This window comes from Coregonus lavaretus, assembly GCF_964263955.1.
Source record: "Coregonus lavaretus genome assembly, chromosome: 33".
Classification (NCBI taxonomy): domain Eukaryota; kingdom Metazoa; phylum Chordata; class Actinopteri; order Salmoniformes; family Salmonidae; genus Coregonus; species Coregonus lavaretus.
In genome coordinates, this window is record NC_140020.1 from 21,905,496 (window position 1) to 21,931,206 (window position 25,711).

The window sequence follows — 25,711 nt, forward strand, 5'->3', positions numbered from 1 at the left end:
ATGCCTTGCTCATGTTCAGGAGATGACTCAATTCCTTGCCTGTATTTTCGGGACAACTCAATCCCTTGGTGAAGTTTAGAAGAAATGTCAATGTCTTCGTCCTCTGTGGACTTTTCAAACAATTGCCCAGAGTTAGGTAATGGGTCGATCGTGTGTGTGGATTCAAAGGACAGTTCGAACCCTTGCATGCATCCATATGGCTGCTCAGTTCTTTGCTTGGGTGTGGTAAGTCGCTTGAACACTTCTTGAAGGTCTTTGGCTGTCTCAATCTCTTGGTTGGACTCATTGGACACTGTAAACACTTGCCAGGAGTCTGTATTCGATTCAGCTTCTTGGCACAACTCATTTCTTTGCATGGGTTCAGGAGGTAGCCTGAACACTCTTTGAGGATCTTGTCCTGGCTCAATACCATGCTCGTGCTCAGGAGATAAGTAAATCCCTTGCCTGTGTCCGTGGGACAACTCAGTCCCTTGGTGTGGTTTAGAAGAAACCTCAATGTTTTGTTTGGGCCCAGAAAAAGCTTCAAACACTTGCACATTGTTTGGAGGAAGATCAATACCTTCCATGGGCTCTACAGACAGTTGGATCAGTTGCATGCAACCAGACGACCACTTAGCCCTTTGTCTTGGTGGCATAGGTACCTTAAACACTCCCTGAGTCTCCATTGATGGCCCTAGCCTCTGCTCTGTACACACCTCATTCCTTTCCATGGGTTCAGAAGGAAGCTTAAACTCTCTTTGTTTCTTTGTGGATAATTCAGTCAGTTGTTTGGGCTGAGGTACTTCAGATACTTTCAATATTTGCCAGGAGTTTGGTGACACCTCAGTCCCTTGTTTGCACTCAGCAAATGGTTCAATGTCTTGCCATGGACCAAAGGATGATTCAGTCTCTGGCCAGGGCTCAGTAGGAGCCTTGGACACTGTGTCAGGTTCTGGGGATGGCACAGTTATTTGCTGGAGATCATTGGGCGTATCAATCTGCTGTGTTTCAGTGGAAGATATTCTATGCTCAAGTGGTGGTTCAACCGCTGATTTGTGCTCAGGAGATAAGCCAATCATAGGTCCAGATGACATTTCAGTTCTTTGGTGGGATTTTGAAAAAAACTCAATCTGTTGTTCGGGCTCAGTTGACACTTCCAACTCTTGACCAGAATTTGGATATGGATCATTCCCAAGCATGGATTTATGAGGCAGCTCAATGTCTTGAAGGCACTGCTCAACTGTTTGTTTTGGTGGCAGAGTCAACTGGAGCACTTCCTGAGGCTCTTTGCTTTGCTCATTCCATTGCAGGGGCTCCTCAAACAACTCAACTTCTTGTTTGTGCTCAGGAGACTGCTCAATCATTTGCAATGGTTCACAAGCTGACTCAATCTCCTGCCAGAGGTTAGATGGCCCTTTTAAGGTCTCATGCTCACTGGACAATTCGATTTGTGGTTCTGGCTCAGGGGAAACGTCAGATATTTGCCCAGAGTTTGGAGACAGCTCAATCTTTTCCATGCACTCTGGAACTTTCTCGATCTCTTGCCATTTTTCAGAAGGTGATTTAATTTTGCCCCCAGGTTCTGGAGATGTCTCAATCCTTTCTCCTAAAAGAGAACAGCTATAGTCATTGCACTGCTCACACTCAAGGGACACTGGAAATGGAGAGAGACTGAGTTCCGAGAACTGCTCCCCCTCATCACTTTCTATGATAAATAAAGCAGGAGAGTCTGGGGGAGAGTCAGCTTGAGGGGATCCTGCTGAGGGAGATGGGCTAAGGTCCTCAAGGCAGTCCATGTACACTGAAGCAGGAGAGAGACTGTCCTCTTCTTCATGGCCCTCGAAATACCAGGGATCAGTAGTGGGCTGGTTTTTGGTGTAGGTCAGCCCAGTAGCTCCGGCCGCAAGCCCTGGAAGTGTTCTCATCACAGGGGCATCACTCATTGGCTGCCCCTGTGGTGTTAGGTCAATTGATGCACTGCACCCTGGCTTGCTCAATAAAGGTCCAGTAGAATGATTGCAGCAAGGGCCATGTTTTCTAGTATACTGATCACAGAATGGAGCTGAACCAAGGTTCTGTGATGTAACTTTTTGAAGCCATGTTAGATCAGGCCTGCATCCTGCAAACATAGAACAGAATTAACTATAGTTAGGATAAATGTATTGGCCAAAGCTAGTTTTTGCTTACAAAAATGCACAATGTTGTGAATATATGCAATATTTAACAAAGAAACTAGTATGTTCGTACTAGGACAGTCAACCTGATGTAAAATGATGCTGGTTTATAGTGAAAGATTTGAAAAGCTTCGATAACATGGCGGCAAATGAAAGACAACATAATATTATCAACTGATGGATTAGATTGCATGTAGCAGAAGAAGGCTACTGATATGTTACAACCTTTATTTATTTTTTTACATTATACTTTAAAAAATTAGACACATATTTAATACTGGCATAGTAAGAGTCTCCTCTCACTGTTTATGACATCACCCATGAAAACTACGAATGAGGAGAGCATAATTATAGGCCTAGAAAAACTGTATCTACAATTACAAATTGTGTTGAATACGTGAAGGTTACAAAGCAAAGCGAAACATTTTAAGACAAAGCTAAAAACAACAAGACCTATACAAAGAGATCATCCTTCAACACTTTTATCAAATAAAGACCATACTCTTCTTGCTTTTAGTTTAACACAATAGTTTACGTGAATCACAGAATGGTTTGGGGTACTGTAAAAGCCTACTACTACTACTACTACTACTAGGCCACCACTATTGCTACTACTACTGCTGCTGCTGCTGTTACTACTACTACTACTACTACTACTACTACTAGGCCAACACTACTACTACTACTACTATCGAACTACTACTAGTACTATTACTATTGCTGCTGCCGCTACTACTACTACTACTACTACTACTAACTATTACTACTACTAACTATTACTGCTACTAGCCTACTACTGCTAGGCCACCACTACTCCCTGGTAGACTCCCCCTCACAGGTAGTCACTTCCACTTTTCTAGATTAAAATCCAGTCATAGTTAAATTTTAAGTTAACAAGATTCTACTCAATTGAAAATATGAAAATAACCTTACCTGGGCAATCCACTTTATGCAAATGTATGACAGGAATCATTCTTGTGAAGAATTCTCAGCAGTTGAGTATATCCATTTTGTTTTCGTTTTAAGTCTTACCAAGCAGGCAAGCTTTTATAATGACCAACAAGTATGTGATGATCTTTGACAAAAGTTCTAAGAACCTACCGGTGACATCACAATATCACTGTGACATCATCCTTACTGCAGAGTGCTGTCTTTCCAAGCAATCTGACCTGAATTAAATTACAGAATTACACAGTAAATAATTATCAAAAACAACACAAACCTTTTCTGCTCATCTTTGAAGTTTAGAATGTTGTGGAATATTGTATGGTGTGTGGCATTATGTAACACTAGATGGCAGTGTCAATGCATCTATTGGATGCTTTCTCATTTCAAGACAAATTTGATATTTTTATTGCGACAATGAAACACAAAACAATATACACATCTTTCCCTTCAAATAACTGAAACTCTACGTACAATTTTGCTGACAATATTGTTCCACAATAATGTTATAGTCAAAGTTAGATACCAACTCTGACCTTATGGTTAGATTGTCTGCCCTAAGATTGGAAGGTTGGGGGTTTGATCCCCTGTCGAATCATACCAAAGACTAAAAATGGAAACAGATGCCTCTCAGCTTGGCACTCAACATTAAGGACATGGATTGAGGAGTTTAGTTTATTATGATCCCCATTAGCTACTGCACATGCAGCTGCAACTCTTCCTGGGGTCCACATACAAAGTACAGAACAGTTATAGACAAGAAGGTTACGTTAAATAAAACAAATAAGAGTTATATATAGGAAAGACAACAAAAATACTATTTATACACTATTTATATAGATTCATATTGTTGTATACAGTACAGTTAAATTTGATCTTGAAAGAAGAGAGGCGCTGTGATACAATATATTTTTGATCTGTTGTTTAAAGCTAAACATGCTTTTTCGGACTAAGGTCCTGTTACAGATTAGTTTCCTGTCCAGTGGGTGTACTTCTACTTCAAGCTGCCTCATGCTCCTGCACCTATGGGCTGTTCTGGCTCGGACAAGGCTTACTTGTCCAAAGTTGACTTACTTAGTACAAATTTAGATAAAGACACAAAGCATTACAACAAGGTGGAATAAAGTAGGTAATTTGTAGGTGCCATAGTTCCCAGCTAGCAAGCTTAGACACATTTCCTATTGACATCGATGCAATATTTTTTTACGCACACAGCTCTCAAGATTTGGTTGTTAAAAAAGCTTCTGCACTCAAGCACAATTATCAACATAGAGATGAAGTTGATACAGTCCCCTGTAGCTCAGTTGGTAGAGCATGGCGCTTGCAACGCCAGGGTTGTGGGTTCGTTTCCCACGGTGGGCCAGTATGAAAATGTATGCACTCACTAACTGTAAGTCGCTCTGGATAAGAGCGTCTGCTAAATGACTAAAATGTAAAATACATACAGCCTTTTTGATGTGGATTTGCTAGTGTCCATGAAAGGCATCTCTATTTGTCTCTGTCTTTTTTCACTCTCAGTCTCCTGCAGGGTGAGCCCGAGCTCTCCTCCTCTCTTCTGGTCCAGAGGCAGCAGGCCCGGTCCAGAGTGGACCAGCTCCAGCACCAGACTACCCAGCTCTCCATGTTCTTTCCCTGGCCCGGCCTGGCTCAACACAGGAAGGCTGCCCAACAGGCCCGGGCACTACTGGACCAGGCCACAGCCTTGGGGCCGGCCTTCTCTGCCTTGGGGGCCCAGAGGAAGGAGCTAGCCCAGCGCACCAAGGACCCCAATTGGGAGGACCCTTCCTGGGCTACACTAGAGGATTGCCAACCTGCCTTGGTCAAAAAGCTCCATGTGAGTAGGCTATGTTAAAAAATATTATAATAAACAAGATTTCTGAAGTCAAAGGGGGAATTACTGGTTGGATTAAAAATGTTTTCCTGTTGATTCATGGTAGAATTCCTACAGTATCTGAGCCACTGAGATGAATAACACTGAGATGTAATTCAACAATTACAATTACAAAAACTGTATGAAGTTTCTTGCTTTTTTGAATGATCATAATTTTTAGGGAATGTGTGTGAGTCTTGAGGGAGGCGTCCGTAATGAGGATCGCTGTGGCCAGCTGTTGCAGGACTGCCGGCACACCTTGAACTCACTGCAGGAACGGATGCTGGGTATTGAGTCCCAGCCCAGAGACCCTAGTGTCCTGGAGACTGATACAGGGGCTGTGGAGGTGAGATGTATTAGTGTGCACACACCACACCACACTACACACACACACACACACACACACACACACACTCACACACATCCTTATATAAACTCATCCTTTCAGAAATATGTTTTAATTGCATTTTCAACTGTAAGAGATATTCTGAAGAAACAACAACAACAAAAATCTGTCTGTCCCAGTAGGCTTTGCAGGAGGCCGTGGGCCACATGGAGAAAGATTTTGTGGAGCTCGAGTCTCTTAAGGACATTCTGCTTGCCAGCTGCACCACCAAGGGTCAGGCCGCTCTGTCTCAAGAAGTCAAAGATCTCCAGGACCAGAAGGAGGAGTTAGAGAGGGGCGTCAGCTGGCTGGCTCAACTACAGGCAGAGGAGCAGGTAGCCCGACGAGACCAGCGAATCAGGGAGGAGGTTGACAACCTTCAGAGGGCCCTACAAGGCTCGGCTGAGCGTTTGGGGGACGACCCGGAAACGACCGAAGTATTCACTGATGTCAGGCAGCTCCAGCAGCGCTGGCGCATCCTACAGGTAGCTAGCTATATGCTCCGGGATGAAGATCAGCTTACCCTCCCCCAATCCTAATCTTAACCTTTAGTGGGGAAAATGTTTAACTGACCCAGGATCAGCAGCTTCACCCTACTTTTAGCGCTCTCATGGTAGAACCATTGATAGAAAAATAATGAATGGGCAAAGCCATCTTTGGATTGATTGAATGGTTTCCTATGAGTGGTGTATAACTATACTGAACACAAATATAAATGCAACATCCAACAATTTAAAAGATTTTACTGAATTACAGTTCATAAAAGGAAATCAGTCAATTGAAATGAATTCATTAGGCCCTAATCTATGGATTTCACATGACTGGACAGGGGTGCAGCCATGGGTGGGCCTTGGAGGGCTTTGGCCCACCCACTTGGCAGCCAGGCCCACCCACTGGGGAGCCAGGCCCAGCCAATCAGAATTAGTTTTTCCCCACAAAAGGGCTTTTTACAGACAGAAATAATCCTCAGCACCTGCAGGTGAAGAAGCCAGATGTGGAGGTCCTGGACTGGCGTGGTTACACGTGGTCTGTGGTTGTGAGGCCAGTTGGACGTACTGCCAAATTCTCTAAAACGACGTTGGAGGCAGCTTATGGTAGAGAAATGAACATTTCATTCTCTGGCATCAGCTCTGGTGGACATTCGTGCAGTCAGCAGGCCAATTGCACACTCCCTCAAAACTTGAGACATCTGTGGTATTGTGTTGTGTGACAAAACTGCACATTTTAAAGTGGCCTTTTATTGTCCCAAGTACAAGGTGCACCTGTGTAATGATCATGCTGTTTAATCAGCTTCTTGATATGCCACACCTGTCAGGTGGATGGATTATCTTGGCAAAGGAGAAAGGCTCACTCACAGGGATGTAAACAAATTTGTGCCCAAAATTTGAGAGAAATAAGCTTTTAGTGCGTATGGAAAATGTTGGGGATTTTTTATTTCAGCTCATGCTTCAGCTAAGGACCAACACTTTACATGTTGCATTTATATTTTTGTTCAGTGTAGTTATAATTACATCTTACCATATCTTGTGCCTTTAAACAGACTTATCTCTATCTCACCGTCTTTCTTGAGGCTGTTCCAGAAAGCTGTATCAAAAAGCTAGCCAGCTAGTTGTCTAAAATAGATTGAAATAACATCATCCTTTGGAAAATATAGACTTAAAATTGACAAGGTATAAGCTGGCTAACTTAATTGTCCAGCTTTTTGTTCTACACTGTTCTCCCGTCCATCACATACTTAGACAAACACATCAAACACACTTACTATATCACATCTTGTTCAGGACTGTGACCAGAGCCTGAGGGAGCTTGTGGCACGGCTTCATCACCTGGAGAAAGAAGTAGGGTCAGAGGACACATATGGAGAATTTCAAACCGATGTGACTTTGGCTGTGGATACAGTGGCCAAAGACTTAGACAGGTACCAATTAATATATGTTCTGTAGCTCCTTGCCCCCTGCATATCAAAGCATTTGGATTGCATTTTTAGACAAAAATGTTTTGGTACATGTGAGTACTGTATTCTTTGTATTTCTCTATCATTCTCATTTTCTCTCTCCTCTCTCTCTCCTCTCTTCATCCCTCTCTCTCTCTCCTACTCTATCCCTCTCTCTCTTCTTTATTTTTATTTCTCTCTCTCAACCTATCCTCTCTGTCTCCGTAGCCTGTGTTTCTCTCTACATGAACGAATGCAGGTTTTTTCAGGCGGCATGGCCCATAGAATGTCTGGGGCAATATGTGAACTGCAGCAGTGGAACCAGGCAGCACAGTCAAATCCCCGAAAGTCTATACAGGTACTGTAGTACCTCTCCACCCACCCACATCCATCCATCCATCACATTTTATTTGTGTAGAACCTTTTACAGATACATTTGTCACAATTAAAGTACTTACCAGGAAGCTGACCTAAACCCTAAAAGAGCAAGAGTTTTACAGGGACGTAGAATATTGTTCTATTGTTTAACTTTTCATCTTACAAGAACAAGAATAGTCAATCAGAAAGTCACTGCTGTTTTTACTGGACCAGCCACATGGAGAGTAAAAAAGCAATATCTATATGATAGCTTTTGTTGTCTCGTTCATTAAAAAGATTTAGGAATGACCGTTTAAGATTTTATGCTGCACTCCCATCCATTTAAAATGTTCTGAAATCACTGTTTTTCAAAAACCTTTTCCCACAAACGCATTTCGCATGTTGAACGCAGCACAGAGTTTACTGAGGTTGTTCAGAAATCCCTAGTTGTTTTTGAGATGTTTTTCCACGAACGTGGATGGATGTGTAATATTAGCAAAGGGCACTTAGCGCTACTTATACTCCATATGCCAGCCATAGCAACAACACATGTAGGGATAGGAACCCCTTAGCTAGTTTTCTCTAATAGAGCTTCCCCTTTGCTCTAAAACCAGGGCCATTATCTTTGGACCTGCTCTGCCTCAATGGAAAAATAGAGGGTTTGTCATCCGGCTCCCCCATTGAAAAATACTACGCATATTGCCGATTCTAGATGAGGCATTTCTCAGAGGGGTTATTTTTGAAAAGGCAAAGCACAGCCATCAGTCTCTGATTCAGAGGAGTTCGGTTAAATGAAGAAGACACATTTCGGTGAATGCATTCAGTTGTGTGACTGACTAGGTATCTCCCTTTCCCTAACATTAAGGACATTCTCATTGTAATCAACTTGGGTAGACTAGCAGTTTTCAAAGGATTGAATTCAGTGTCCAAAGCCATTTCTGATCAGGCATGGCTGTTAGTGTGACACATAGGCTTAGAGGCTACTTTGGAGATGTATTAGTATATAGCCAAAACATTTACTAAACCAGTATTGAGTCTGCTTTCATCATGCAGGAAGCAGCACCATACCAGTGTCTACATATGTGAAAACGACACATTTCTAGTTAAAAAGTTTGATGATGACTGTCATCAAGAGTAAAGATATTTTAAAAACAGGGATTTTCAAACCTTATGAGATTCACGGTGACGCGGTGAGCAGGAAAATGCTCCCCCCGTGGCTAGAAACTTGTTGCAAGTTTGGAAAAAAAAAACAGTTTTTTTTGTTTTAATTCTACTCTATGATGTTTTGGTGGTTTTTACCCCAATTGGTAGTTACAGTCTTGTCCCATCGCTGCAATGGTCGAGAGCCATGCGTCCACTGAAACACAACCCCACCAAGCCACACTGCTCGCTCAACCCGTGTCGGAGGAAACACCATACAGCTGGCGACCGAAGTCAGCGTGTATGCAACCAGCACACCACAAGGAGTGGTGCAATAGCACTTCCCTCGATCGCATGGTGCTATAGAGAGTTGTGTGTGGACAGCCCAGTACCTCTATATCAGGAGGTGTGAAAGGAAGGCCTAGAAAATCATCAAAGACCCCAAGCCATAGACTATTTTCTCTGCTGCTGCACGGCAAGAGGTACCGGTGCATCAAGTCTGACACCAACAGGCTCTTGAACAGTTTTTATCCCCAAGCAATATGACTGATAAATAGCTAACAAGATAGCTACATGGACTCAGTTTACCTTGTATCTTTATTTACCTTTTATTTCAAAAGTTTCTATGCACACTCACAGGGCCCTACACACTCACACACAAACACCCACTCCATCATTTGCTCACTCACACTTAATATGCACATACATTTATACTGACTCTACACACCCGCACACCCACTGACATGCAAGCTGCTGCTACTCTGTTTATCTTATATCCTGTTGCCTAGTCCCCTTACCCCTATGCATATCTACCTCCATCACTCCAGTATCCCTGCAAATGTAAATATGGTATTGGACCTGACTTTTTAAATATGTCCTGTATATAGTATACTTACTTACCTACTTTAATGTGTATTTCATATTTGTTCTAGTAATACATTGTTATTGATTCTTGCATTGTTGGGTTTTGAGTTTGCAAGACAGGCATTTCACACTATTTGTGCATGTGACATTAAAACTTGAAACTTGAAACTGCTCAGGGATTTCACCATGAGGTCAATGGTTACTTTAAAACAGTTACATAATTTAATGTCTGTGATAGCAGAAAACTGAGGATGGATCAAGAACATTGTAGTTACTCCACAATACTAACCTAAATGACAGAGCGAAAAAAAGGAAGCCTGTACAGAATATAAATATTCTAAAACATGCATCCTGTTTGCAATAAGGCACTAAAGTAATACTGCAAAACAAAATGTGCAAAGAAATTAACTTTATGTCCTGAATACAAAACGTTATGTTTGGGGCAAATCCAACACAACACATCACTGAGTACCACTCTTCATATTTTCAAGCATGGTGGTGGCTGCATCATGTTATGGGTGTGCTTGTCATCAGCAAGGAATAGGGAGTTTTTTTGGATAAAAATAAATGAAATAGAGCTAAGTACAGGCAAAATCCTAGAGGAAAACCTGATTCACTCTGCTTTCCAACAGACACTGGGAGACAAATTTGCCTTTCAGCAGGACAATAACCTAAAACACAAGGCCAAATAGACACTGGAGTTGCTTACTAAGCCTACATTGAATGTTCCTGAGTGCCAAGATACAGTTTCGACTTAGATTGGCTTGTAAATCTATGGCAATACTTGAAAATGGCTGTCTAGCAATGATGAACAACCAACTAGACAGTGCCTGAAGAATTTAAAAAATAATAATGGGCTAATATTGTACAATCCAGGTGTGCAAAGCTCTTGGAGACTTACCTAAAAAGACTCACAGCTGTAATCGCCGCCACAGGTGCTTCTACAAAGTATTGACTCAGGGGTGTGAATACTTCTGATATTTCTGTATTCCATTTTCAGTACATTTCTAAACATTTCTAAAAACATGTTTTGGGGTATTGTGTGTAGGTGGGTGAATTTTTTAAATTTTAATCCATTTTGAATTCAGGCTGTAACACAACAAAATATGGAATAAGTAAAGTGGTATGAATACTTTCTGAAGGCACTGTATATACAGATTATCTCTCTCAGATCACATCCAGTGGCTACTCACATCACCCAGAGCTCAGTCTCTCACAGCATCTCTAATGGTCGAGCCTCCAAGCAGGACCAGAACAAATCCAACGCCGTCCTCACTGTGGTCGGGGATGAGGGACTAACAGTTAATCAATGTGGTTTACTCAGACTGAGTTAAACTAACTTTTAAAAACAATAAAATAATTAAATAGCCATCTTGCTAGCTCACGTAGTTTGCATTGTTGCCCTCTCCTCACTCTCTCACGTGTCGGGCTGGTCCCTAACAACAGTGCGTCTCCAAAATATGTCCCACATGCAACACAGTAACTAAATCAGTCCGTGCTAGAAAAAGCTAAAAGCAACCAGGGGGTTACATGCAGTTTTGCTAACAGGGAAATGTTAACAAATGGGAAATCCAGGGACAATGCTAAATCATGCTAGCTACTTCATGTAGCAAAAGTAAATAATAGAATAATGTGGATGCTGTCTATACTGTCCTACATAGACAAATCAAGGTAAGATGAATTTGACCCAAACATCAAGATTAGATTAACTAACCCTTTAATCCCTCACAGGCTACACTGAACAATGGGAAACAACTCCAAGGGACTCTAAAGGAGGCGCTATCACAGCTAGACCTCCTATTGGACTGTGTCGGAAGGGAGCGCGTGGAGCAGTTCGAGAGAAGGGCTGGACAGGCCCTCAGCAACAGTGCAGCTCTCCTCACAGCCCTAGCCCATTCCCAGGTGAGCTATCTTCTAATCATCATATAATCAATGCATAATCAAACAACAAAACTCCAAAGTAGATTGAACTAAAACAAAATAACTTTTTTTTTTTATAATCAAATGCACACATTTTTCTTTTGCAATATGAGTTGGCTTGTTGAAAGGTGTTTTAGGCCTACTTCCAGAATGTATGGAGCCCTATGATGATACTGATTAAAACAAAATATGACTATCAAATGCCTCAGTAGGTGAAACTGGGGCATTTCAACCAAGTGTAAAAGAAAAAAGTGTTACATTATATTTTGATTGGAACATCCCTTAACGTTAATATGATCCCTTTAAGGAATCTTATATGTAGCTTCATACCATTTCTAATGAATGTATGCATCTTTAGGCATCCCTAGTCAGCACAGAGGTGGATGCAGACAATAAGAAACCAAGCAACACACGTGACAAAGTGCCATCTTGCAGCGAGGCATCCCTTTTGTCACAACCCGTCGAGAAAGTGACCTCAGGCGGGATCAAACCTCTTCAGGCTAATACTGACTCAACAAAAGATCCGGAAAAAGAGCAAGCTGAAAGCAGAGTGCAAAGCAAAAGAGCCCATACCAGAAGAACAATGGTTGCTGTTAAAAAACCTACCAAGAAAGTGATGAGCGACACTGAAAAAAGAGCAGTGGACAATGAATACGGCAAAGACTCATTGAAGGGCTGGAACATCCAGCCGGTAGAGAGAGTAGTCACAGACATGGAGGATGGGGAGAGTCAAATACAAATTCCCATGGGAGAAACCTTAACCCAAACTCCCAGCGCTGATATCTCAGCCACTGTGGTGGTGCCAGAGACCCCGGGCACTAGCCAGTGTGGGCATACTGTAACAGAGATAACACCTCACCATACAGAACCAATCGATAGAGAGGGAACCTCATCTCCGACTCCGCACAAAGTGTTCACCATCATTCTGGACACAGACCTCGAACGACAACACCTTGATGACATGTCTACAGCCAACACTTTCCAAAGCAGACCAGGTTACCATGGCAACGACGATATTGTACATACAGAGTCAGCTCGACATGGCGACAGTGACCATGCAAACCCTGTGGTTGTATGCACTGGAACATCAGTCAGAGGAGGTCAAGAGTCTTCAGTACCAGATAAAGGTGCGCAACTCACTTACACTTTTTCTGTTGTCAACCAGAGTGACCAGACAAAACAAGATTTGACTGAGCCTCCCCAAAAAGTGGCCACCATCTTCTTGAACGCAGGTGTTGCACGTGCTGGGAAATGTATTGTTCAGGAAGCCGAGACTCTACATCGTGACGTCACTTCCTTGACCAAAACGGAATTAGGCATTAAAAGTAGTGTGGGGCTACGGACAGATCCACAGTCGGACCCTGTAAAACATCTCATGCCGCATCCAGAAAGAGAGCAGCCAGAGATGCACGCAAGACCCACAGACAAATCACAGTCAGATAACAAAACACAATGCACAGAGGAAGAGTCTAGAGACTGCTCTGAGACAAAGAAAGTGTTTACAATTGTTTTGGACATGGAGCTACCTCGGTCTCAGTCCAAGGACATTCAAACCAGGGAGCCTCCTTGTGGTAATGGCTCAGACACGTTTAGCTCTGGTGACTTTGCTTCAAAAATGACTGATAGTTCTATCACTGGGAGCGCCAAGAACACAGACGGCGGGCGGCACGTCAAGTCAAAGCACAGGGGATGGAGGGAGGCTGATTTTATGAGCTCAACGTCCAAGGGCCACAAAGTGAAGAGTTCCAAAGGCCCCTCAGAATCACACACAGAATCAGAGTGGGAGCAATTGCAGGGCCCCAAAACAAAAGGTCCGGAATCAAAATGCTCCGAATCAGGGCTCGCAGAGTCTAAGTCCGCTAAATCGGCACACACCGAATCCGAGTCACAGAGACACACTGATAACTCTGACAACACTGAACCAGGAAGTGTTGATGATGTAAACACAGTCGCTAAAGATGCCAGACAGACACAAATGACAGACAGCCAAATAACTATAAACTCAGGAGCCTCTGACAGAATTAAGGAGACTACATACATCACCTGCACTACAGACAGCAAAGATAACAGACAGACTGTGAGCAAAAACACTGGAAAGATAGATGCTACTGACATGCTACAGGTGAATGACCTCACACAGACAGATGTCAGTCAGACAGATGCCACGAGAGACAATACACAGTTGTCACACGTCCATTCACCAGCGTCTGCAGGCACAGAGATCGAGCCCAGAGAGGGGACAGAAGGGACAGCTCCACAGGAACAGGTAAGGGCAATTCGCTTTTTTGAATTCACTGGAGGGTTTGTCACACACTCTCATCTCGCTCTTGCTAGCGCTATCACTCTCTCTCTCTCTCTCTCTCTCTCTCTCTCTCTCTCTCTCTCTCTCTCTCTCTCACACACTCTCACACACACACACACATTCACACACACACACACACACATACACACACACACAAAAAAACTTTAAGAAACTTTAAGCCTGCCGATTTAGGTTTTGAGTGGGGGTTGTACACTCAAGTCAAACTCTGGAAGTTAATGCAGTCTTTCCCTGAAAGGACTTGACATTTCAAGGCTCTTTATTTAGCCCAAGATCCAACAATGTTAAGTGATGTTATTATGAATGAATTGGAATGGTCAGGCCAGGAGTAGCCTGTTTGTGTGGCATTTAAAGGTCGCACCTTGGCTCAAAGTAAAATTGGAGGAATTTGACTCGTCATACAGTGGCCCCTCCACTTCCAGTCTAGGAATTTACTCCCCTATATACAATTGTCTATTCTTCGAGGGATGATTTACAAACTAAGCACAGGCCTCTTAAAGTGTCCTATAGAGTTCAAAGCTGCAAATCCGCAGAGCAGTCTACTGTCACATATCTGCGACTCTATAACGGTCAATTAAATTAGCTTCGTAATAATGGGCCATCGGACTATTGCAGCTATGCGGCTGTGGATAATGGCGCCGGCGGGGATGGCTGCCGTTTTACGGGCTCCTAACCAACTGTGCTATTTTGTTAGTTTTTTCGCTTTGTTTGTATTTGTATTTTGTACATAAAGTTGCTGCTGTCTCTTATGACCTAAAAGAGCTTCTGGACATCAGAACAGCGATTACTCACCACGAACTGGACGAAGATTTTTTATTTAATGAGTCCGACGCGAAGGATATACTGCTTTCTGGAGACCAGGCCCAAATCCCCATCATTTGCGTGAAGAAAAGCGGAGATACAGAGGGAGAAGGTTGGGGTGCCTTGTGAGGATTCGGAGGCGAGTGAGTAAATCGCCACTACCATTGGTTCTATTGGCCAACGTGCAATCACTGGAAAACAAACTCGATGATCTACGGTCGAGACTACCAACGGGACATTAAAAACTGTAATATCTTATGTTTCACAGAGTCGTGGCTAAACGACGACACGGATAATATAGAGCTGGCTGGGTTTTCCGTGCATCGGCAGGACAGAGCAGCTACGTCTGATAAGACGAGGGGTGGGGGTGTGTGTCTATTTGTCAATAACTGCTGGTGCGCGATGTCTAATATTAAAGAAGTCTCAAGGTATTGCTCTCCTGAGGTAGAGTACCTCATGATAAACTGTAGACCACACTATCTACCAATAGAGTTCTCATCTATATTATTCGTAGCCGTCTATTTACCACCACAAACCAATGCTGTCACTAAGACCGCACTCAACGAGCTGTATAAGGCCATAAGCAAACAAGGAAATGCTCATCTAGAAGCGGGGCTCCTAGTGGCCGGGGACTTTAATGCAGGCAAACTTTAATCCGTTTTACCTCATTTCTACCAGCATGTCGCATTTGCAACCAGAGGAAAAAAAAACTCTAGACCACCTTTACTCCACATACAGAGACGCATACAAAGCTCTCCCTTGCCCTCCATTTGGCAAATCTGTTTACATGCAAAAACTAAAGCAGGAAGTACCAGTGACTCGCTCAATACGGAATTGGTCAGATGACGCGGATGCTATGCTATAGGACTGTTTTGCTAGCACAGACTGGAATATGTTCCTTGATTCATCCAATGGCATTGAGGAGTATTACTTTAGTTTATTGAGTAAATATTTTCTTAACTCTGAATTGTTGGTTAAAGGCTTGAAAGTAAGCATTTCACGGTAAGGTTGTATTGTTGTATTCGGCGCATGTGACAAATAAAATTTGATTTGATTTGACTCCGAATTTAGCTTTAAAATGATTATTTTGAACATCTTGTTCTTTTTCAGACGCAGGGAAGTCCTTTTTCTTTCTCTTTGTGCTACACGAGAGAAGTAGCTTCTCACCTGTCAGCCTACCCAGCCTAAAACCCCAAAGCAAGAAATGCAGAAGCATAGTGGCCAGAAAAAAGTCCTTAGAATGCAGCAACCTAGGAAGAAAACTTAGAGAGGAACCAGACTCAGAGGGGTGGCCATTTCTGTTTGAATTCTGTTTACATATTTTCTCTTGACTTTACACAAATACAAGCATCTGCAGTTAATGTTACAGACACCAGAGTTGAGGTCAATTCCAGTTCAACCTGTCAGTTTAGGATATGGTATTTCTCCACATGAATGCAATACAATTTCTGAATTAACTGGAGTTCAGATGAAATTGACCCTAACAAGTAAACATAAAACATTTATAAGAGGTGAGGAAGTAATGCTATTATAGTTATGCTGTTATTTAACTTTTTATCTTACTATTTGACTTTTTGTGTTTACAGTAAATTATGTGTTAATGCATAAATGTAACGTATATATGAGTCAGGAAACTGGTGCAGAAGGTGAGTTTAATAATAATCATGAAGATAATAAAAAACAGGAGAAGCGTGCTGAACGTAACCAAAACCAATACTGCCTGATGACTGAGGCTTACTGAGGGCTATATGAAGGGAGAGTAATCAGGGTGTTAAAGTCCAGGTGTGCTTAACGATGGGGAGCAGGTGCGCGCAATGATGGTTGCCAGGTGTGCGCAATGTGGGTTGCCAGGACGGTGGTTAGTAGACCGGCGACGTCGAGCGCCAGAGCGGGAGTAGACGTGACAGTAGCAACCCCCCCCCCCCCACCCCCTCCCGATGGGCAAGGAGTGGGCTGGTCCGGACGGTGAAGGTGATGTTGGGATCTAGAATGTCGTTCACCGGAACCCAACACCGCCCCTCTGGACCGTACCACTCCCAGTCCACCAGGTACCGGAGCCGACCCCCACAACGTTGGGAGTCCAGGAGGGATCTTACGGCATAGGAAGGCACACCTGTTCATTGAAAAGCATTCCAGGTGACTACCTCATGAAGCTGGTTAAAGAGAATGCCAAGAGTGTGCAAAGCTGTCATCAAGGCAAAGGGTGGCTATTTGAAGAATCTCAAATATAAAATATATTTTGATTTGTTTAACACTTTTTTGGTTACTACATGATTCCATATGTGTTATTTCATAGTTTTGATGTCTTCACTATTATTCTACAACGTAGAAAATAGTAAAAATAAAGAAAAACCCTTGAATGAGTAGGTGTTCTAAAACTTTTGACCGGTAGTGTATATCATTAATTTAAATGATCAGAAATGGCTGCAAATTATGGAGGACTAAAAGTGCCACAATTAAATAAATAAATACACCATTAAATAATTACTTAAATGTGTCATTAATTAATTCAAATTAGAATTAAATACATAAATGTGTAATTAAATGTATCATTAATTAATTCAAATACCGATTCATTTTATGTAAAATACATATATAATTATTTCACTATTTACATTTACATTTCATGATCCTGCATTGCAGTGATTCATGAATTACTTAAAACTGTCAAACTGACCCATCAAAGTCAGTGGGCGGGGCTAACGCGAATCTAGTCTGATCCATTGCTTTGGTCTGAAGTAGAGTAGGCCAACCTGGATAGAGACAATGGAGGATCTCCGTGAACTTTCCAGGGAGTTGGTTAGAGACATTTTAAACTTAGCAGAGGATGTAGAAGCAGGACCTGCTGACATTATCCGGAATTGATTTGTCTTGGCTTGATGCAGAGGGTAACCAATCAGGCGTTAGGTTCCGCCTACCAACTTTTGATGGGTCAGTTTGACAGTTTTAAGTAATTCAGGAAGCACTCCAACGCAGGACCATGAAATGTAAATGTAAATAGTGAAATTATTATATATGTATTTTACATAAAATGAATCGGTATTTGAATTAATTAATGACACATTTAATAACACATTTATGTATTTAATTCTAATTTTAATTAATTAATGACACATTTAAGTAATTATTTAATGGTGTATTTATTTATTTAATTGTGGCACTTTTAGTCCTCCATAGCAAATATCACAGATTGGGCCTTTAATGTATATCCAAGTCAAGAGCCCTGTTGACTCAGAGTGTAGGGCAGTATAGTGGTGATACATCATTGGCAGCTTCACCTGGAGCCCTGGGCTTGTATTCATAAAGTAGGAGTGCTGATCTAACATCAGGTCCCTCCTGTCGATATAATCGTATTTATTTTGATCTAAAAGGCTAAAGTGGTCCTAGATAAGCACTCCTAATCTGAGGAATGTGGCCCCTGCACTCCTACTTGGTCGCTTTATGAATACGGACCCTGGGTGGGATAGCCTTAGGACCTATAACCTGCAATATAAAGCACATCCTCCTGTGGATTACTGCTTAATAGCGTTCCTGCTCTACTGTTGTTTTGAAATGTTGACAGAGAGAGAGAAAGAGAGAGATTTTTATGCAAGTCTCAGCTTAACTCGTCACCTGTCGGGTTGACCACTCCCTTTAAGAATAGCCTAGCACTTCACTATGTGAGGAATAGATTATTTGCACCACTCTATGATGACTTCACCTCATGTTAACCCTGTCACTTGTAGCTCGCGATATCTCGACCATACTCCCTGACTAGTTCCTGCTGTACCATGTTCCCCCGTGCTAAACCCAATGACACTGATCTAACAGGATTAGCTGGAGACTACACCACATAGTTTTCACCAATTGTGTTGTGTCAGATAAGTGATTCCTTCAAGGAAGGAAGGAAAGAGGGACGCGCTGCTAAACTATTGGAACAGAGCCCTGGTTTCCCTCGGGGCAAGGCCCAGCTCCTTAGTCACATTCCTGCTCTAATAGCTGCACTGACTCGCTGGGGCAGAGTGGAACTAAGTTGTTGTCAGAAAAGCAGACAGGAGAGCAGGAGAATCCCTGTTATTACCTGGGCCGTGAGAGCGAGAGAGACCCAAAATGTCAACACCGTCCCATTGCTGCCATGTTCCCACAGCTGCAGGAGGGGAGTGAAGTCAAGACAAGTACCTCGGTCCAGACTGGGGGGTTGCTATCAGAAGGCGTGGTGAAGGAGGAGAGAGTTGGGGGAGCGGTGCGCCCGGAGATCCCACGATACAGGTCCACCATGCAAGGCATCCTCTCTGAGGTCCAAGGGTTGGTGGAGAGGAAGGCCATCATCAAGGTGAGTGTGTAAGGGAGTTTCTCTCTGTACGGCCGACCATGAGATTCAAACTCGCATTCATAACAATAATACTCACCCGACCACAATCGGTAATACTCAACAGCAATACTCAGCCAAGCCAACGGTGTGTGAACAGAGCTAACTTGTCACTCTGTGAGTGACAGTTGGCTATTAGATCTCAGGGAAGGTAAGGTGGCGTCAACATGGGATATGGTTTACTGTTGATTTGTTTCCAAGAAACCCAACTTGTTGTTCAAGAGGATAATGACATTCAAAATAAGAACCTGAGAAAACCTCTTTAAAAAACAAAGATTAAAAACATTTACATTTCAGTTAGTATCTAATGTGTGTATCAATATCTATATGAGACATAAAAATGGCTTAAATTATATTTCAACATTTTCTCTACCCCAAATAAGATAAGTTGTTGCTCCCAAATATGTGGCTCCGTCCACAAAATATTTGCAGTTCAGTCAACTGCATGGATCAGTGAACAGATAAGACATGGATAAACAAACAGACTCTGATGTGGCATGGGCCTTGATGATGCTGCATTCCCAAGGCTTTGGGGTGAAGTTATCCTAATCCTAATCTTAACCATAACAATTCTAAACTGACCCAAGATCAGCATCTAGGGGGAACTTCATGCTACTCCATTCCCAAGATGCCTGTGGCAGGAAGCTTTACAGGAAGGAGCCATATGAGCCAATTATATTTCCTGTGTAGCCATGGAGTTTTCTCAGTGACGGCACATCTCGCTTTAGAATTAGTAAAAGATTACTTGGAGCTTGGTGTTTGCACTTTTGGGATGATTCCATTGTTTCCATTGTACCAGGCAAACTGAATTGAGTATAGCTCAAGTATTTGACATCCAACCCAGGTCTGGTTGTACATACCAGGGTTGTGTTCATTAGGGCATGCAACAGAAAATCCTTTCAAAAGTTTTGCAATGGAAAATGTGTGTTTCTTATTAAACAAATCAAGATTGTTTTAGTCTGTTTTCTTCTGTTTGGTCCATGAACATGTCCCATTACTGTATTTAATCTGTGCTGTTATGTTGAAGGGAGGCCAGTGGATGGAGGCGGATTGGTACCTGCAGCCTTTGGCCAGAAATCCAGAGATCCAAATAGGGCGCACTGTCCTCAGGGTTCTAGGATGCCGCTACCAGCCAGCCCAGCTCAACCCTGCCACCATGGCCTGGCAACTGATGGAGGCTGAGGTGGGAGCCTGTCCTTTTTTAATTGATAATTTTCCCTTTCAAGAACATAATAGACATTTGAAAATAAACACTTTCAAGTGTCAGACTGACCATCTTACATAAAAACAATCAGCCATAAAACAAAAAGACAGAGTACAAAACATAAACAAAACAAAACTGTCATTTAATGGGCTACACACCACAAACTGATATCACTGTGTTAAATGCTTTTACATAAGGAAAGCTTTATTTGGGATTCCACTGAAGACATTCCTTTTTCTGCCCTGAATGCACATGCATTGGTTTTTTAGTCACTCCAGCCAACTGGCACATTATAATGATATCTCAACAGTCCTCTAATTTATTTAACCTTTCCAGTTCTTTCATATCAATGTTAACGATAATGTATAATGAGACAAGGAGAGGAAGCTATTTCTAACTTTGATTTGCTATGTCTAACTTTTGAAGTACATTATCACCCTTCTTGGCTTTCTTGTAAGTGTAGAGTGTTTGATAAATACAGATGAGATGTGCTGAGCCCATGGTCTAGTGGAAACCCTCCCAGCTCCAGACACATATGCTCTCCCTACTGAAGATCAGGGTTCAATCCCCGTTCCAACCCTTCATACTGTTTCTTACACCTGCCTGTCTTCCCTCTGTGATTTCAATACTGTAAAAAAAATATGCTTTTTTAAAATGACGGATGAGATTTGTTATGGGTCCAAGCTCACTGGATCCCAGACTGAGTGTGTCCCTGTGATGCCCTTTTTTACAGGACTGCAGATGCTACGTGCTTGAGCAGGTGGCTGCGATAAACCATGTGGTCGGTGAACCAGAGGTCGCAACGAATCTGGAGGGGCGATGGAGTGCAGCCCTGTTGGATGCCTCAGCCACAGTGCAGGTCAAAGAGGCTCAGCTCCACCTGGTCACACAGTACCACAGGCAGACACAGGCCATCCGGAGCATTCTGGAGAGATGGGCAAGCGAGATGGATGAGCTACAATTGTGAGTCCATGAACTTGCATAGTCCGGGCTACTATTCTTGTGCATATTTTTGTATTTATGCATCTTTAGCCCTCTGTGTACCTTTAAATTGAACAGTTGATTTAGAATATCATTGATGGGGAGTTTGAATTTGACCAAGATATGCACTAACAGTTATTCGCTCTCTGTCTATTCCTGGGATGTAACAGGGACACTCGAAGCAGTGCGCTTCAGGCTGAAAAACTACATACTCTGTTATGTAACATGGAACAGCAGAAGGGCATGATGGGGGAGCTGCTCCAGGTGTGTTGCCAGGTGTCTGTCCACCTGAGTGAAGCCGAGGGGTCAGGGGCGCTCCTCGCTCAGCTAGGGGATCTGCAGGAGGAGTGGAGGCTTTTGGAGGGCGCCGGGAATAGAGCCCTGAGGCATGCCTCAATTGGTTCTTCTCAGTCCTCTATCCTTCTACAAAAGGCTGAGCAGCTGCATGGCAAGCTTGAGGCTCTTCAAAAGTCCATCACCCTCTTACAGTCCTCTCAATTGCAGCATGACACTCACAGAGCTTTAGAGCTGACCTTTATGACTGCTGACTTGAAAGCCTTCAACCAGCAGTACCTACAACTGCTGGGGCAATCAGAGGCTTTTACCCAATTCTCTCTTGGGCAGAAGGAGAAGAAGGATGTGGAGTGTACTCTTCAGAGCTTGAGCTCCTTACTTGACTCCACTCAGAGGTTGCTCTCTGCTCAGTCATTCTCTATTGCAAACCCCTCCTTGGCTAAAATCACCAAGCAAATGCAGGGCTTGATTATCTGGGCCAAGCAGGTGGACAACCACATCACAGCAGTTGAAAAGGTAGCCCTCTTCCCTGAAGAGGCCCGTCTCCAAATTTCCAGCATGAGGAAACTGCAATCCGAGATTTTGGCAAGGCATTTCAGGGTGAACTCCAAAGTTGAGGACCTGAAAGAACTGATTTCGGATGAGGGGGAAATTGACAAAGTGCTGTCATCACTGAAGACCCTGGAGGATCTCTACGAAACAGTCTCAGACAACTCTGCTCGTACTCTGAAGGAAATGGAGGCCGTTTTGGAGGAAAGAGAGAAGATACTGGACCAGATCTCTAAAGTGAGCACCTGGCTAGCAGTGGCACACCATGAGAGAGAGGTCACCGCAGATGTAGAGAATGTGTCCAAAGACACCACCTCAGATCTGGAAAGCAAGCTGCAGTTTCACATGGGTGCCATCAAGGAAGCAGAAAGACAGCTGGCTGTCATGGACGCCCTTTTGGAGACCTGCATGGAGGTCTCTTTGGGGTTGAGTCCAGCAGAGAGCTACTTTCTGGTCAACAGGCTCACAGGCCTCCGGACCGAGGTGGACGGAATGGTGGCCCACGTGAAAGCAGCCCACTGGGAGCTGGAGGAACTGCTTCACGCCCGGACTTCTTCGGCCGAGGAACTGGCGGCTGTCCAGAAGAGCGTGCAACAGATATGGGCCGACCTGGAGAGGCAGAGGTTCCCAGTGACAAAGGACTCCCTATCTGCCATAGAGCCCTTGACACACATGCTCCTGGAGCACCAATGTCAGATCCAGGAACTCCAGTACTGCCAAGAGGCCCAGAAAAGCGCCCTCTTGCGTACCATCGGCGAACTGCAGGAGAGGGTGAAAACGCTCCACCATCATGCCCTGGAACACGAGAAGTACCTGACCTACCGGCAGCGCATGGAAGACTCCAGGGAGGTGGCAAAGGAGCGAGCTCAGTGCTCCAAAGACAAGAGAGTCAGCATGGGGGAGAGGTTCAGGCTTTGCCAGGCTCTTCTGGTGGAACTTCCGCTGGTGAAGACCCAGTGCCAGGATGCTTCCGACCAGCTCGAGGCCATCGCCCAAGACTTGCATCTATCGGAGAGAACGTTGCTCCTGTCGGAGAGGCAGAGGATCCGGCGAACTGTTGAAAACCTAGAATCCTGGGAGCTTGCCATCACGGATGACGTCAAAAACCTAGAGGGAAAGCTTCTGGAGGGTCTCAGATTCTGCACCGAGCTTCCTGCCATGATGGACCTTCTTCAACAGGTCAGGCAGGAGCTGACAGAGTCTGACCCGGTGGAGCCAGATGTGAGGGCCATCAATATAGCACTACAGAGGTGCTGGGTGATCTGGAGGAACGTAGAGTCTGTCATGCGGGTGTTGGAAGCTTTGGGGCAGAGAGAGCAAGTGGAGATGAGCCAGTGTGGGGAGCTGTACACCCTGAGGAATGACATTGTGCAGAAGTGCCACGCATTCATGGTAAATTCAGTGGGCTCATTACATTACAATTGTTGTAATTCACAATTTCAGCAACAGTGTGCATTACATTTCATAAAATATGCATGAAATTTGAGTTGGTTGACATAATAATAATAATTTGGATCCTAGATGCTTATTGGACGAGCAGTGTTCCAAGCCGTACTGTATTCGCCGACACATGCACACCTATGCCTGCTAACAGTTCCATCTGAATTATCACTGCGCCTCTATAAGAATATCCTCATGTTCATGTTGCTGTCCGAATCATCTCTTGAATTTATCTCAACTCACACATTATTTCCCCTTGCTTCTAGGATACTATTTGGTTTGTAACAGTGGGGTTTATTATAAGCCTTGCTGTCTGCCTGTCCGACCATGGAAACAATGTTTCACTTTTGAAAAACGATCTCCCCTGTACCATAGAGAGGGAACAGTGCCCAGACAAGACATGAACTTTTCCTGAGCCAGGCAGAATCACGCACAAATGAAAATGTGGCTAGTTTACTGTCATTCCAGGTGCAATGTTTGATGTAACTGTGTTGGCTAGCTAGCCAGCAAGTGATAAAAATGTTAGTCAACCTGCATAGCAACCATTTTTGTTAGAACGGACGACCAGTTCTTTTGCATAGCAACTTTGCCAAAATAATTAACGACTGGTAGCAACTGGCAGAAACATTACCAAAATAACTATTGACCAGATTTTTGGCCAGACCATATACAGTATTCTAGTGAAATAATTTACTTATCAAAATAATGTTTCATTGTTATTTTAATATGTATGTTGGTAATGTTTTATAAAAGCAATACGGCACACGAGTCAGTGCTATATAATGAATACAGCCACAGGTAAATGAGAACAACGCCATTTACCTGTGACTGTATTCATTATATAGCACTGCCTCTTGTGCCTTATTGATTAAGGAGATATGTCAACCAACTAAAATCTTGCATATTTTATGCAATGTAATACACACTATCTCTGAAATGGCGTATTACAACAATTTATCCCTCAAACATTTTCCTTAACTTCTATTGGAACTGACTTTAATGTTGTATGTGTAATAACATTCCACCACGCAGCTTGTATTGTATTGTGATATACTTCAAATGACATCCTTGCCTGAATGCTTAATAATATTTTTTAATAATCTTGAATATGTCCTGTAGGAGAGTTTGTCCCATGCTCGGGAAGCCATGAAGGATTACCACTGGGCTGCCCAAGGAGTGGTAACATTCCTCCACGAAGCCGAGGCCATGTTCCTGGCACCTCCAGGTGGATTTGTGGACTGCACAGAGGAGAAACGATACACCCAAGAGCCCCTAGCCTCCCTGGGGGAGAGTCTCCAGGTGCAAATCAGCCATCTCCTGGAGCTGTCACCACAGCAGGCCTGCCTCTCTTTCCCCAAGAGCGAGCAGCTCCACATCCGGGTCCTGAGCCACATTTTGGTGGAGAGGGCCGCACTCGAGGCCAAGGTTGAGCTCAGGATGGAGGCCTTTCAGAGGTAGGACAAAGGTTACATACTCACTCATCAAAGGTTACACATGGCCTTTGGTCCTTGCTGTTTTGGTCACATTTAAACACAGTCACACTCTAAAAGTTATCGTACAAAGAAGCTTGATGAACATTAGATGCTGAACATTGGTCACCAAATAGTCATGCATTGTCAACCTTTCTAAGCTATTACATTTTGGGGGGAATGTGACATGCCGCATGCCACTATGATGTGGCAAGGCACCCCTATGTATTTTTATGTGTTTATTTATTTTACCAGGTTAGTCTCATTGAGATTAATAATCTTTTACAAGAGAGACCTGGCTAAAATAGCAGCACACAAAGTTGCAGACACATTTACAACATAAAACACAAAGCACTACAGTTTAGAAAACAACAATTTACACATTGAACAGCAATAGGACCACTTATATCAGGGGTAATCAACTAAATTAGGCAGGTTGCTGAGCGGGTGCTGAGCGGATGGGAACATAATAATTATATTTCGTACACTTCATGTTGACCACAGTTTAGCACTCCGAGACCCATGTCTCTAGTCTCTGCTGAAATGGAATTGCTCCAAAAATGTTGGTGTAATTGAGACAAATAGGTTCAGCAGTCTAATAAATGAAATTTTAGTGCCTTGTTACTTTTCCCTCTGTTCACCCTCGTTTGATGATAACTAAATGAAAGCCTGGATGAGGATGCAGCTCATGTCTATGTATTTTATGTTGCATTGAATCAAATAAGATTAGAGTAGAAA

The 25,711-nt window shown here is 43.2% G+C and overlaps 1 protein-coding gene across 1 annotated transcript in view; it reads left to right on the plus strand.

The window, feature by feature from the left end:
* The window catches only part of syne2a (spectrin repeat containing, nuclear envelope 2a), a 242,120-nt gene that overhangs the window by 84,331 nt on the left and 132,078 nt on the right, over positions 1–25,711 (plus strand). Inside the window, exons 42-53 of the mRNA XM_084151514.1 lie at positions 4,617–4,932; positions 5,150–5,314; positions 5,497–5,838; positions 7,135–7,271; positions 7,515–7,644; positions 11,379–11,549; positions 11,926–13,833; positions 18,815–19,000; positions 20,064–20,219; positions 20,974–21,203; positions 21,392–23,456; positions 24,624–24,958. Of these exons, the coding sequence (XP_084007640.1) occupies positions 4,617–4,932; positions 5,150–5,314; positions 5,497–5,838; positions 7,135–7,271; positions 7,515–7,644; positions 11,379–11,549; positions 11,926–13,833; positions 18,815–19,000; positions 20,064–20,219; positions 20,974–21,203; positions 21,392–23,456; positions 24,624–24,958 (6,141 nt within the window). The remainder of the gene's footprint in view (positions 1–4,616; positions 4,933–5,149; positions 5,315–5,496; positions 5,839–7,134; positions 7,272–7,514; positions 7,645–11,378; positions 11,550–11,925; positions 13,834–18,814; positions 19,001–20,063; positions 20,220–20,973; positions 21,204–21,391; positions 23,457–24,623; positions 24,959–25,711) is intronic.